This window comes from Carassius gibelio, chromosome A22, assembly GCF_023724105.1.
Source record: "Carassius gibelio isolate Cgi1373 ecotype wild population from Czech Republic chromosome A22, carGib1.2-hapl.c, whole genome shotgun sequence".
In the NCBI taxonomy this organism is placed as follows: domain Eukaryota; kingdom Metazoa; phylum Chordata; class Actinopteri; order Cypriniformes; family Cyprinidae; genus Carassius; species Carassius gibelio.
Genome location: NC_068392.1, coordinates 14,495,015 through 14,511,066, shown reverse-complemented (window position 1 = coordinate 14,511,066; position 16,052 = coordinate 14,495,015). Strand labels below are relative to the sequence as shown.

At 34.9% G+C, this 16,052-nt stretch overlaps 2 protein-coding genes across 4 annotated transcripts in view; both read left to right on the top strand.

Annotated features, from left to right (window-relative positions):
* Positions 1-16,052, top strand: part of LOC127942648 (adhesion G-protein coupled receptor G7-like) — a 92,454-nt gene that overhangs the window by 33,119 nt on the left and 43,283 nt on the right. For 2 of the 3 annotated variants that reach the window (XM_052538504.1, XM_052538503.1), the window contains exons 12-16: positions 289-370; positions 487-645; positions 731-890; positions 979-1,169; positions 1,258-2,875. In XM_052538504.1, the coding sequence (XP_052394464.1) occupies positions 289-370; positions 487-645; positions 731-890; positions 979-1,155 (578 nt within the window). In that variant the 3' untranslated portion in view covers positions 1,156-1,169; positions 1,258-2,875. Of the gene's footprint in view, positions 1-288; positions 371-486; positions 646-730; positions 891-978; positions 1,170-1,257; positions 2,876-16,052 lie in introns of those variants that run through there. The other variant, XR_008149365.1, reaches the window with a different exon arrangement.
* Positions 1-16,052, top strand: part of LOC127942477 (adhesion G-protein coupled receptor G7-like) — a 163,515-nt gene that overhangs the window by 144,471 nt on the left and 2,992 nt on the right. The window lies entirely within an intron of this gene.

The following is a 16,052-nucleotide window of genomic DNA, read 5'->3' as shown; positions in this document are numbered from 1 at the left end:
TGTAACCTAAAAGGAATGTGGTTCATTGCTAATAATATTAAAGTGTTTGTACAGAAAATTATTCATGTGCATGCATGACAGGGAGGCACCCTTGCAATAATTTTTCTTTTCCCCCGATAATGAAAACAAACATTTTAAGGACTATTGCAAAACATTGCTTAGTTTGTTCTCCCACTCCCATACATTCTGGGTATTAATTTCACAACAAACATATGACTAAATCTTAATCATCAAATCATGTCTCCAATATGCAAAGCCATCAGTGTCTATAAAGCTTTTCCTGTTTAGGTTTGCCTGCTGTTATTGTTGGTATTTCATTGGGTTCCACTTACCATGTGGAGGATCCTTTAGGTTATCGACAAGAAGAGTTGTAAGTAACACAATATTTTTAACTTTAAAGATCAACTTTACTCATTTATTTTAATTAACTCTATTTAATATTACATTGATTTCAGAAATGTTGGTTCAGTTGTCATTTTTCTGCAGTTGCTGGCTGGCTTCACTGGACCACGAGCAAAAGTTTAGTATAAAGAAACCCATGCTTTGGGGATTCTTGCTCCCTTTACTGCTCATGCTGATCTCAAGCACACTGATACTTTTCTACTTCTCTTACACAATCTGCAGGACCAACCCTAAATTAAACAAGTAAGTACCAAAAAGCATGAACAATTATCAACCAAAATGGATTTATGAGAATATATTTCATCCATAACACACTGTTGCTGTTTAGATCACGTAAAACTCCTCTGAAGAAGAACATTTTGAGTAGTTTCTCTCTGGCAGTGATGCTCGGTTTGTCTTGGGTCACAGGCTACATTTTGCTGATCGCCCAAGAAAAAAAATTACATTATATTCTCAGTGTGGTTTTCTGTCTCTTAAACACAACCCAGGTGGGTTAATGCACAATGCACAAACATTCACAAAAAGCTTATAATGGATTATCAATGCTTCTGTATTCATTTTTTTTTTTTTTTAAAGGGTGTTCAGATATTTATTTTATTCACATTGAGGCCTTTTTTAAACTCAAATCCAGCTGTTCTTAACTCTCTGCGTGCACCAGAAATAGGCTTATACAAGAAAACTTTTTTTTTATGGAAAAATAAGACACCAGATAGCAACGAAAGCTACAAATCCACAGATCTTGACTCTATCTGAAAAGGCCATCAAAGGTAATATTAAATATATTACAATATCTAACTCAATGTAATATACAAACCACCCTTTCCTTATCAAAACTCTTCTTTTTATTTGGTGTAGATCATTGGTGAGACTGTGGTCTTCTCCTCAACGGTGATACATCATGCAGTGAAGCCTGATTAAATGAATGAAGACTAAATGAATATTTAGATAGATATTTTAAGAAATTGTCTTAAGGAGCTTCTTTGGCTTTGTTCACACTGCACACCAATCTGATTTGGTTTTAATTTTTACTGTTTAGTATTGATTTTAGACAATTGTCTCAGGTTATTCAATATGACCTGCTTATTCCAAAAGTATTATTGCTCTTTATTACCTAATGCATCTCACAGAGTTCGAGATACTCTGCAGTAAATAGGTGCCATAAGAATGAAATCCAAACAGTTGATATAAACAAAACAATAATCCACAAGAAATCAAGTGAAAGTGAAGTGACATTCAGCCAAGTGTAGTGACCCATACTCAGAATTCATGTTCTGCATTTAACCCATTCAAAGTGTACACACACATACACCTGGAGCAGTGGGCGGCCATTTATGCTGCAGTGCCCAGGGAGCAGTTGGGGGTTTGAAGCCTCACCCAAGGGCACCTCAGTTGTGGTATTGCCAGCCCGAGATTCAAACCCACAACCCTAGGGTTAGGAGTCAAAGTCGCTAACCACTAGGCCAAGACTTCCCCACGACTTCAACAAGCAATACACTCGACTCCAAATGGTGTATTACTCTGTGAATTATATCTGAGCATTTTATTGATAGTGATCCTTGAAATATATATATTAATTAAATGCAATAATCCAGTGAGATTTTTGTTTGCACAAGTAGTCTGACAGAAGCCAGTGCTCCACACATAGATCTGATCTCATCATCATCCAGTCTGTCTGGAATGCCACGAAGAAACAGGACAAAATGAGAAGAACTGTAGCAATACCTCCAAAATGCTTCAAGAAACCTGCAAAGCAACGGTACTGTGCAAAGTTTAAGACACTTGTGTAAAAATGCTGTAAATTGAGGATGCCAAATATAACGCCATTAATAGATTTTATTAATGAACTTCTCATAACTTAACTAAATTAAATCAACACACTCAATAAAAATGTATGTAAACATGTAAGTTGCATATATGGCATTAACGTCTAAATCTAATTATAAAATTATGCTCAAGTTTGTCGTTGGAAATATAATCAGTTACAGAGTGGCTATCATAACTTGTTTTGATGATTGTTCTGATGAACAGATTTATTTAAATATACATTAAATATTCAAGACATCACTTACAGTTTAAGTCATATATAATGAATACTGTACACAACATAATTTAGTGAAGTGGTTTCGCTGTGATTCTCATGCCTAAAGCTGGATATATCTATGCCTGTGCATCATGCAACTGAACTTGTACATGCATCAATAATTTGCTAAACTTGTCTTATTTGAACAACATTATGCTTTGAATGGTGAGCTCAGCCTTGCTTTCTTGTTGAGTGATGCTTTTAAAGTAACATTTTTGTAATGTTCAGTACTATTGAGATCTCTCTGTGGTATGTTGGACTGTTGTGTTTTTCTCAATGCTGTGGTAATTTCTGAAATTGCTTTTGGATGGAAAATTTGATACGCACAAGCTCTTCAATCTGCCTTCTCATCTTTTTTTTTCCCTTCAATAAATATTTTTAATATAAATATCATTCAGTGTCACCATGTTTGATTGAATTTTCCATCTTCTTTTGTCTTGTTGTCATGTTTGTATATGATCTCTCTGTTGAGTCCAGTCTCACATTTACATTTATTTATTTACAAGTGGAACAAATATGAATACATTTTGTGGCAGTGTTGTTCATTGCTAGTTCATGCTGATGAACTTATGTAACATACAAAACCTTAAGCGTGTTGTAAACCAGGTACACCCCTTCATCACAGTGGTGTTCTTATTGCTTTTCAATGGGGTATACTTTTGTCTAAATAGAGTTATCTGAAATTGTGTGTTTTTGAAAGCTTCTTTGTTCTGTCTAGGTGGTTTTGCTAGGTAGGCAGACCTGAAGGATTCCGGAGTGAAGTTGCTCTCTGAAGCACTAAAGAGTCCAAACTGTCAACTCAACATCATGAGATGATAAAAATAGATAACAAATCATTTTTATTATTATTATTATTAACCACAAGTACTATTGTGTACTGCTCCTTTACTGTGCTGTTTTATTGCTGCTTCTCAATCTGCCATTTACTGTACAGATTCTACTGATATTTTCCACTCTTACCCTATATGTATACTGTCTATGGAAGTTCTACAAACTGCATAAATTCCCCTTATATTAGAACTCATTATCAAGACATTTCAGTTAATTTTACCCCCAATTGTGTAATTAAAATGCTCTAGTCTTAACATACTGGTTGTTTCAGTACATCAGCTGACCTAAACACGCACATCTTTGGACTCTTTGGGTATAATTATTACATACAATGGCAACAAACACACTGAAAAAAAAAAAAACAAATACATTTACACTTTTTTTCTGTTTGTGTCTGAACACACATTTAAAATAGAAGTGGCCAGTGGCCTTATTTCAGCTTTGATTACATTTATGCATTTGACAGATTATTGTATTTAAAGCAAGTTACAGTTTGTTCACAGTGTGTTGACATAATATTCGAAAGCCCCACATATTGGATATTCCTTCCGGCATTCTGATATTTCTATTGTAATTATCACAATGCTGCACAGTAAATTCCCAAGTGTTAAATTAACACTGCTCAGAGTATGTATAGTCCCACTCTAAAAGAGCATTAGGGGGCTTTCACACTGGCAGTTTAGTGCGGAACGGAGCACTAAAAAAATCGCTAATGTGAATGCTATCATCGGACCCTGGTGCGCACTGGGGTACTGAACCCGAGACTACCTGGAGAAGGTGTTCTGAGTTCGGTTGCTCCCGAACTGTGGCGCGGTTTGCATGAATGTGCAAGCAACATGGACTCGGGTGTGTACTTGTTCGGGAAGTAAAGTTTCCCGCGCATGCGTGACACTGTCAATGTGATTGTTTCCTCAACACACGAGAGAGCCGAAGTTGATTCCATACACTCATAAAAGTCCAAATTAAATTAATTTAAATTAAATAATTAAAATTAATTATTATGCTTCGCATAATAGCACCGAAATAACAAAAAATTACAATTAAGCTCAGTCGCGTTGTGTTCTCCATGCGTTTTCGTTTGTGATGACACAAGGTGACTGCAAACGCACCTGGGTTTGATACAACTGTTGAGTGTGAAAGCAGGCCAAAGCTGTGGGCGGCGCCGGGAACAATCGCGCTCGGACCACAGCAAACGAGCCCAGGGTAAAAGCCCTCTTAAAGGGATAGTTCAGCCAAAAATCAAAATAATGTCATTAATAACTCACCCTCATTTTGTTCCAAACCCGTGAGACCTCTGTTTATCTTCGGAACACAGTTTGGGTTTGGAACGACATGAGGGTGAATGATTAATGACATAATTTAGATTTTGGGGTGAACTATCCCTTTAAAGTAACACTGAAGCAGTGTTAAAGTTAATGAGATGTATGTGATTAATTAAGTGATCTGAGCATTAGTGATGAAAAGCTGATGTAAAAAAAAGCAGAATCTCTGAAGAAAAGAGAAACAAGAACTACAAATGACTTCAGCCACAGCCTTAGATGAAATCAACTGAAATAAAAGAAGACGTTCAATCTCTCAAGATCTCAGCAGAAAATGATTAATCATCTCCACAAATAGCATCACCAGCTTCATGCATTACTAACCAGTTATTGAGAATTAACGTTTAGATGTTTTTTTTTTTTTTTTTTTTAACTTACAATTTTTGGGAATGGTGGTTATTATAGTTGCATCTTGACACTTGACTTTTTAAATTAAAGTTTATCTTTGGTTGTCTAAATTTTTTTGTATATCAAACATGCATGTGATGGCAAGGAATTTATGATAAAGTCATGTATCTGAGTCTCTGATTGCCATTTGTCCAAAACTGTAGTGCTTTTATGCTTTCAGTGTTGTTGTAGTTATATTAATGTGAGAAAAATGTTATAAACAACTTTTATAAATATGGCTCATAGGAAGGTTCTAATTTTCGGTGCTCATAGACACGATGAATCAGCATGTGAATCTCAGCATTCTCATCAATTTTTGAAAGTAACAAAATAAGGCAGTAAAAAGTCACCAAAAATAAAAATAAAAATGATGCTGCATAATTTATTCATGTCGCAATGCCTGCTGGGAGCCATGGATGAGTTAAAATTGGTGCACCCAGAATGCAATGCAGCATGAATCTGTCTGGTGATCATCACTATTGTTGAGATTCCTATGCTGATTATTGATGTCTGCGTGTGTACACAGTACAGGTGTTCTTAACTGGTGTGCAAAGTGTTTTTTAAGCTCTTCATATTATTTCCTTTAAATGCTGTTGTAATCAATATTAAACTATATTACCACTGACATTAGTGAACCTACCTACCACATGACAATGAAGTCCTTATCCCCCCCCCCCAAAAATGGCTAATATAACCTGAACAATTTTCTCTGGGTTTTTCTTACCATAACAAATGTGTTTCATAAACACAGCTATAGCACCCGGAGAAAAACTATTGTTAAAAAGTCAAGGGTCAAGAGCACAAGTAAAGCAAACGCTTATCTTCACAAAAGGTGACCTTAAATTGTGTTTTTTTTTTTTTTCAATAAACATTAACATCTAAATCTCTTTTAGTTCTTAATCCTCTGGAGTCGATCCCCATGTATATCCCTGAAAATAACTTAAATTACACTTTCAGTTTTGATCGTACAGATAAGTGCAATACATCAACCAAATCTGTAAAGGGTTTACTTTTATTTGTATACACACATAATAACAGCAACAAAACTTTGTGCATTTATAAAATAAAGAAAACAAACAAGGTGCGCTGCTTGCAGCCTTGGTCTGCAGTGATCTTCATTTAGAAATGTGTCATTAAAATGAACTGTTAGAAATGAAAGTTTATATAATATAATATAAATGTTACAAATAAATGTCAAAAAAACAAACAATATTGTTCTTTCAATTTATAAAAATAAAATATATGTTTTCAGCTCTTTTCAAAATTAGTAATAATGATAATAATAAAAATAAATAGAAAAATAAATTAAATATATTTTAAATAAACTACAAACATAAAAATATATACAATTATTTTGTCCTCACATTCTTTCTTGCACTACCCACATTCAAACACATGTTAATAAACCCAGGCAAAGACTGTACCATCTGCGACAGCTGAGGAAATTCAGAGTCTATAGAAAATAGAAAATGTATTGACTCAGTGTATCTCAGTGTGGTATGGGAGCAGCTCCAGTCAAGACTGCAAAGCCCTGCAGAGAGTTGTGAACTTAGCCTAGCGCATCTCCGGGTCTGCTCTCCCCTCTTTGCAGGACATCTACCTCAAACGCTGCAAAAGCAAAATGTGACGCTTGGTAAATGAAACAGGAGGCAAAAGCGAGTAAACAGAGTTTATTGTACAAGATGTGATGATGGAAGGTTGAAGAGTGACACAGGAACATCGATGGCAGCACAGACTGGTGATTTGGTGAGTTGAGTGCGCTGGTAGGGATGGCGGTGGTGGTAGATCCGAGTGAGGTGACGATAATCCGTGTGTGAAGGTAGTAATCCAGAGCGAACCGAAACAGGAGAAAAAGCAAGGCAGGAACACGAGAAACAGACATCTAACACGGAGGACCTCAAACAACGATCTGACAAACAAGAGACGAAAGACAGGGTGTTAAATAGGCAGCTGGAATGAGATGAACCTGCCGCTGATCAGACGATCAGCGGCAACACCCACATGAAATAATCAACATGACGTAACATGAATACAGCTGGAAACGGTGCATTCATGAACCGTGACACAGAGCTGTTAAAATCATCAAGGACTCCATCCACCCTAGTAACCATCTTTTCAGTTTGCTGTAGGTTGGCCAATTGTGCCATTTTTGCAGGACACGTCCTGGCCAGGATTATTTTATTTTGCCAAAAATATCCATGTTTTGGCTTTGTTTTTGCTGCACAGACCAACTGTTGTATAAAGTACCTTGAGAGCTCACCTTCTCACGCACCACGATTGGTCGTTTACATACAATGTCTGCATGTTATTGGTCAAATGATCATTACTGTCATTAAGTATGAAAACAGGAAACCAAAGCCAAAACCTGGATATTTTAGGCAATATCGAAATCCTGGCCAGGACGTGTCCTGCGAAAATGGATACCATCTGGTTAGCGCTTCTTTAGACTGATGGCAAAAACCGAGAGCCTTAGGAGGAGTTTCTTCCCCAAGAAGATCCCTCATAAACTAAAAAACCTGCCTCTTAACATATACATGTCTCCACTTATTATTCACTTTATCAGTAAGATATTCATCATTCTATACCTCATACTGATATACTGACAGTGTCAACCTGTTCGCACATTTGCTTCTTGTATATTTAAGACTACAGTGTACTGTACTTTCAGGCACATTATATTCTAATCTATATTTAATTCTACAGTATACACAACCCATTCTCACTCCAAAGGCGTAAAAAACCGAAGCATGGTCAAGCGCCCCTAGTGTCACTTTTATGACCCCAAATGTGCCTCTCTGTGTCGCAGTTTCGATGCACTACGACCTTCATTGCTTTCAGTGGGAAACTTTTGGTGTCAGACTTTCGACGCGAGGACATGAGATGTTTATCGTTATGAAATCACTTTCAAGAAGTCTCATTCAGCACACATCGCGATACTTGCCATCAGTTTACAAGTGGCACAGGTTGGGTGAGAAATCGTAAATACACTCTTTTAATGCCTTTTATAAAATGTGTTCTGTCTTGTTTATTAATCAGATTAGCACCATATGTTTAATAGCTGTATTATATCGGTCATCCGCGGCTGTCTTTGAGTTTCATTGCATTTAAATAAAAGAACACAGCTGCTAATTAGTGTGATTAAACTCTATCTGTCACGTGACGTGCCATAGACCTTCAATCCGTTTTATATTAATTTCAGGTTCAATGTTGTAAGTTGTATTTATAGTAAAATCATGGTAATCACGACACTTACAATAGTAATAAATGAAATGGGAAGTTAAAACACAGCAAACGGGACATTTACCATGTTTTTACCACAGTAACTGTAGTTTTACTATGGTATGTTAATAATCAATACAACAATACAATAATCACCAAACCAGCTATGTTTGTATCACTGTAATGTTAGTGTTTTTATGTGTTTTTATATGACAGATATCACAATAGTCATATGTTCTGTACCGGGCAAAGACTAAATCCCCCCCCCCCCACCATTTTTTATTATTATTAATAAATAATAAACAAATGTATTTTTCAGTCTTGCAGTTTATTCATATCAGTTTAAATCTAAATATTTTGCTCACAGATCATTATTAACATTCTGTATATAATTCAATTTATTTTGAATTACATTTCAGAAATGGAGAAGACAGAAAGCTGCGGAGGTAGATATTTGCAGCAGTAAGTCTGTGATACTTTGTTTATTTTATCAAACATTCCTGCTGTTATAATTTGTACAGCATTTGTTGTTTCTTAAACTGTTGCACTGTCCAAATACCCACACTTGCCATCTTTGCACTTGACCACTTCATTTCTTATTTTACGACTTTCCTGTATTTGGCCTAGTGTTCAAGTGAGCATGATGACCACAAGTGTGTGTCAAACTTTTCATGACCTGATGACTGTGTTTCCCAATCCTGGTCCTGGAGAACCCCAGCACTGCACTGTTTTGGTGTCTCTCTTATCTAACATACACACTTTTGAGGTCTTGGTGTCTTCTCTGATGAGCTGATGAGTTGAATCAGGTGTGTTTGATCAGGGAGACATCTCAAATGTGGAGTGTTGGGGTTCTCCAGGACCAGGATTGTGAGCCACTGCCTTATGGGTCACACTAATGTGTTTACAGAGATTTTTAATATCTAATTATCAATTTTCACATACTGTACATTGGACAGCTTTATGTGACCTCTCGTGAGATCTCGGCAGAAGTCTGACGATTTATCCAAAACATGATGCATGATGGGATACACTAAGCGTTGTATAGTGCTTAATTCAGTTTAACACTTGTATGATATTGTACAAGCCCCAAGACTATCTCATCTGACACTATCAAAAGAATCCATATGATTATAGCTAGCTATTAATTACTTGCTTTCAATAATGGATGCATTTAACATTTGATTATACAATATCTTTACAGAGACTGCTTTTATGGTCTAAACAAAACCCAATGTAATTTACAAGTTGCAAGTATTTAATAATATTACCTTCATTCTGTTTTACAGGATTGTTTGCAGATAATGCTGTTCTTCTTTTTCAGGTCTACAATATCGAGCTCAACAGCTCTTTTAAGAGCCAACCCTCACAAACCTTCCTAAAAACTAAAAGAGCTATTACTCAATCAGTGAATCTTGCCATGATCAGCCCTTCCCAGGTACATTTTTTAGAATATTTTTAACATTTAACATCAACATTTACTTATCCAATGCTCTGGTCTGAATCTTATTTTGAATTAAAGGGACTGTAAGTAGGAATTACTCCCATCTAGTGGTGAAATTGTATTTTGCATTCAAACTAAATTTACTCTCCAGCGCCTCGCTTTTTCAAATGCGCATTGCATCAACAGTAGGCGATATGTACCAAAAAGCTTTGACAGGATGTTTTCTAATAGCACTCCGTCGAGTTTTCCTTCAGGTGAACAGGTGTGTTATTTCAAACAAACTGCAACATGACAACTAACAAACGAATGTTACAGTATGAATTACTGACTGTGGAAAACATGAAATATTGTAATTAGTAGTTATATCTTTTTTATTCGTTATTTTCTGAATTATGTGCATTGTTAGATATCATCATCAGATGATTCAACAATAGGGAGAGGAAGAGGTAGAGGTAGAGGGAGAGGACAGAGAGGCAGTGGATCAGTGGGATCTAGGCGAGGAGGTGAACGAGGAAGAGGAGGAGAGCGAGAGTCAATAACACGACGACAAAGATGCCCGGCAGCTACTAGAGACGATCTTGATAGAATTGAAAGTTTACAAAGGCAGAGAAGAGAAGCAACCGAGGTTTGTACAATTTATGTCTAGCAATAGCAATGAATTTTCATCAAAAATCGTATGCTCTATTAAAATATTTCTATAGAATTTCTGGGTTACAAAAACTAAAACTTACAAATCTAGTTTTTAGCACCTTCGCTACATTACTCAGTAGCTGCTATTCATCAAATAGCCTGTTTAACTTTTAACTATAAATGTTTGTCTATCTATATAATAACAACCAAGCAAAGAAAAAATTAGTTAGTTTAAACATTGGCATAGGTATTTGTACACCATTGAGGGCATATTTATGAATAAAAATATTGATTTTAGATAAAAAAATACCTAAAAAGTTACTTATTGTCCCTTTAACTTAATTATATGTTTAATGAGCAATATTAATTGCCAGTGTTTGGAATAACTGCGTTTAAAAGAACGGCATTAGGTAACGACGTAATTTTTTCAGTAACGGGGTAATCTAACTAAATACTTTTCCCGTCGTTACAACGCCGTTAATATTACTGAACGTTAAATGCAGTGCGTTACTATGCATTGATTTAATAAACTATGCAATCCGAATGCACCCCGGCTCACACAGCGAGTGAACAGGTGGGTTAATAACGAGATAAGCGATTATGATTGGATGAGGCAGAGTCTTGTGTTTCATGGTAGCCAATCAGAGCCAGTGTTTTTACACACATGCAGGCACACATGCCAGCGGCACCAAACACACACACACAGTGTTCCCAACTTAGCAATTTAGTTGCTAGATTTAGCAACTTTTCAGACTACACTAGCAACATTTTTTCCAAAAAGCACCTAGCAACAAATTTAGCAATTTTTTACATTTATTTGGCAACTTTTAGCAACGTTTAATTTGACTTGAATGATAAAAAAAGGCTAACATTTTCATCTAATATACACAAAAAGAGGAAACCAAAGATGAGTACACATAATGTAAATCAAGTTACTTGCTGTTTGCAATTGTTTGATTTATTAATAATAATAAAAATTTAATAATTGTTCATTAATGATACACCGTGTTAGCTTGTAACTGATTGCTCACCACTTATCACATTGCAAGAACAATATCTAGAAAAATGTAAAAGGTACTAGTATTTTTCTCAGGACATTATACATTATCCATTGTAAACGGAAAACACTTAATACAATGCGTAATTAAACATGCAGGTAAAAAACCTGTGAAAAATCTATACGAAAAATTCCTTCATATTAACATAATAGATTTTGCCCTATTTTTGGAGTGGAGCATACTAACTTATACAATACTTAAAACTATTGCTCAGAATGTGTAGTAGTTTTACAAGCTTACAAGCTAAAAAAATAAATCTGAAATTGTTCAAAAGATTTGTAAGTGTTCAACAATTCAAAAAATACAGTTGTTTATATTTTAATATTATATTATGCATTATTATTATTTAAATTAAAATATAAATTAACATAAAGTATTTTTGCTTAGATTTGATGCAGAAACACAATTTTGCATTGTGATTACATAGCACCCTCATCACGCAATGACCTCACAGCGTCATTTATCAACTTTTAGCAAAAAATCAACCTTCCTTTAGCAACTTTCTCTGAAAATTAGTTGGCAACACTGCACACACACACGCAACAGCTACACAGAGATTCACAGCAGCAGCAGAAATGGCGTGTCAGGAGCAATCCAATGAAAAGTTGGCATTTTCAAGGTGGAGATATAAGCACTACTTCAAATTAATTCAAAGGCAAGAACGTGCATGTAATGTGTACATGTAATGTGTGACACACGCATCTACAAATCTAGTGGCCAAAAACACTTTTCTTACAAAGATAATACTTGAAGTGCAGGATAAAACTCTTGCTGTCTGTTAACGTGCAATAAATATTGAAAGTTATGTACGAACACCTGTCTGTTCTACTAATTTCAACTGACCTGTTAAAACTTCTAAAAAAAAAAAAAAAATCTTGGGCAACTTTTTTTTTTTTTTTTTTTTTTTACAGTAACGCAAATAGTAACTTTCCCTGGTAACGAGTTACTTTTATTATAGGTTAATTCAGTTACTAACTCAGTTACTTTTTGGAAGAAGTAGTGAGTAACTATAACTAATTACTTTTTTAAGGTAACGTTCCCAACAGTGTTAATTGCACACAGAGATTATCTTGTTTTTCAGAAGAGAAGGAAGACCAAGGAAATGATTTGCTCAGGATGAGGAATGAAGATGGCCATCTTGTGCTCAAACAAACAGAAGTCCTCTGGTATGTGTGTATTGAAGCAATGCTGTGTTATACAACATTTTATGATGATCTCTAACAGAACTGTTCATGTCAGCCTTGATATTTTTTTTTATATATATACTATTACAATTAAAGCATGTTAGCAAAGTGTGACTGGACATTTTTTATCTTATGTTTTTAAAAACACACCACCTGTTTTAAAAGCAGAAAAGTATCATGAAATTGGTTTAGTTGATATAAACACCAATTGACATTATTTCATTGTTTTGTAAATGTTGTGTTATAAATTGTGTATTGATAGTTGATTGGTTTGAAACAAGAACTTGCACTGCACAGACTAAAACACATTTTTCGAGAGAAGTCAGGAACTTTGGAGAAAGATTCTAGAGGAAAAAAAGACACATTTACGGCAACAATAGATGAATTCTAGAGGCAAAAACTCCATTCACTGAGAACTACACGTGCTAATGCAGTCTCGTGAGCAAGTCCTTTGCCTCTGTAACTTTTTCTTAATTCTTGTAGAATTAAATTGTTATTGCAGTATTTTCATTTGTACAGATGATCTCATCAGCCAAATGAGGGGTTTTGACCAAGTGATGCTCTTGAAAGGACTGAAAGAAGAGGATGTGGTAAATTGTCTTCAAAGAAAAAGCTTCTCAAAAGGTCTTAAAACAGCTTGAAGAATGGTAAGTGTACAATACTTCAAGGGTCATAGTTGCTCACCCTGCTAAAATCACGCAGAACATAAGCTGAGCTCTCTGTCCATTAAACTTCATTTGGATTGTTTTTTATTTTTCACTTTTATATATATATATATATATATATATATATATATATATATATATATTAGTATTCTTAGCACTGCATTAATTTGTCCTTGTGTAATAGTGAAGTATCACAATGGGTCCTTGATTACTGCTTAACAGTGGGGAATAGATAACGGCAAGTTGTTGCAGGTTCATCCATTATATTTATTGCTATTTACTTCAAAAATCAAATAAATAATCTATTATTTTCATTATTAAATAATTTCTTTCAAATTTTTCCATGTTTCATCAGATGACCTCAAAATGTCCTGTCAAAAGGTATAATAGCCATGATTTAAGAATAGAAAACGGTGGACTGTGAAAACTGTCAGATATAAATATGACTCAGTTTGTTGTCCATGATGAGGAGAATACATATATGTAGGTTTCACAGCCCTTGTACCCCCAGGGGTCCAGTAGCACCCCCCGGAAGAGCCCAAAACTGTACATTTCAAATGGCTGTAAATCAGAGTCCAATTAACATATCAAAGAGAAAATGGGCAGGATTATTACTTGTGCTATGCTGATAAAATAATGTTGAGCTCAGTTTTCAGAAATAAATGGAAAGCTGGCATAAAGGCATTTTAAATATTGCTCACTGTAAAATACCACATTTCAGCCTGCCTCTCAAATATATCATAGAGGTTTGCACAATGAACATATTTTGATATCCAGTTTTCCTTAAAAATAAATAATTTATTTTGTTTCGTTAATAAAAAGTTTTAAACTACATTATCCACAAGCCTCCGTTGTTCTATCTATGGAAAGGCAAAACTAGGGGCTGTTTTTTGTAGTTCATTGAAGTTATGCTTAGGGTTAGGGTTAGGATCTCGCTAAAGATGTCATTTTTCTCAAGATAGCAACATTTCATTGTTGACTTAATATATTACTAATGTGATGATAGCAGCAAAACATACTTTTTAACATGATGCGCTGTTTAACATGGGTTAAAAGATAGTCCAACCACAGACTTTCCTGAAAATTCACAGCCAATGACATCAAATCTGAGCAGTGGCATCACACTTCCTTATCCATTTATAACAGATGTTTTTCATTTTCCGGCTGAAGGGATAGATTCTGTTAACAATAGATTCAATTTGCTACTTATTAGATTCTCTTTTATTAACGTCTACACCTTCCTCCATTGTTCAGCTTGACAAAAATTGGGCAATAGTGATGTGCACATGCCCAGCAGTCGCAGTTGTATCCAACAGATAGATTCCTCTCATTAAATATAAGACACATTTTTAAGATTTTTTCTTTTTTCTTTTTGACCAAAGACAAATATATTTACTAATCAAATGATGTGCTTCTAAAATGTACATTGTATATTACATTGTGTTTTAAAGTTAAAATTGTTCACATTTGTGTTTCTCTGATTTACCATTCTCTACCATTTGAACTCTAGGAATAAAAACAGAAAGAATGAATGAATGAATGAATGAATGAATGAATGAATGAATGAATGAATGAATGAATGAACAAATAAATACATAAAGCATAATGAACATGCATATTTTTGTAAGGATCTTCCATTATTTATTGATATGTCAAACTCATTTAAAGACGTACCCAAATTACTCTGTCACCAAGCTCGTTTTTGCCACCATAAAGAATAAAAAGGCAGTTATGTTCTAAACATTAACTATTTTCAGTATGCAAATGAAAATGCTTTTATTAAAAAACAAAACAATAAATACAGTATGTCATTCAGATAACACTGGAAAACGATACATTTTCTTATAAATTAAATTGACCAAAATGTTTTACAACACAATGTAAATGTTTCAAACTCACAAAATAACACCATGAAGACGTGCAAATCAAGTGTGCAATATCATCTATAAAACTCTATCAGAAAAGCATCAAATAAACACTGATTGTCCGCACAATGGAAGAAGAAAGTGTTCAGGAAAACAAACACCTGCTAGCTTTGACAATTACATCATGAATTCACTTCATGACTGGAACTAGGGGATGACTGTGTGTGAATATGTCCTTTACTAAAACTCCTGATGAGAACTGATGTTTTTTTTTTTTTTTTTTTATGATAAAAGCAGTAGGAAGACACCAAGTAAAGTTTACTGTATGAAGCTTGAAAAAGAGGACACAATGCTTTATCAATACGAAAAACTACAGTGTTATTTGCAAACAATCCTGTAAGACAGAAATGAAGGAAATATTATTAAATTACATTCAACTTATACATTACACTGGGTTTTGTTTAGACCATGAAAGCAGCCTCTGTAAAGATGCTGTATAATTAAATGATAAATGCATCCATTATTGAAAGCAAGTCATTAATAGCAAGCTATAGTCATATGAATTCAATCTGTGTGCACAAGACTGTCCCTGATCTTAATAATGCCAAAGCACAGCATCCTTAACACACACTAAACCTCTCCAATACTGCTCCGAAGCGCTATACAACGATTAGTGTATCCCATCATGCATCATGTTTTGGAATAAATCGTCAGACTTTTTGCCGAGATCTCACAAGAGGTCACGGAAAGCTGTCCAATGTACAGTATGTGAAATATTGATAATTAGATATTAAAAATCTCTGTAAACACATAAGCGCGTCCCATAAGGCAGTGGCTTCCAATCCTGGTCCTGGAGAACCCCAACACTGCACATTTGAGATGTCTCCCTATTCAAACACACCTGATTCAACTCATCAGCTCATCAGTGAAGACTCCAAGAACTCAAAAGTGTGTTTGTCAGATAAGAGAGA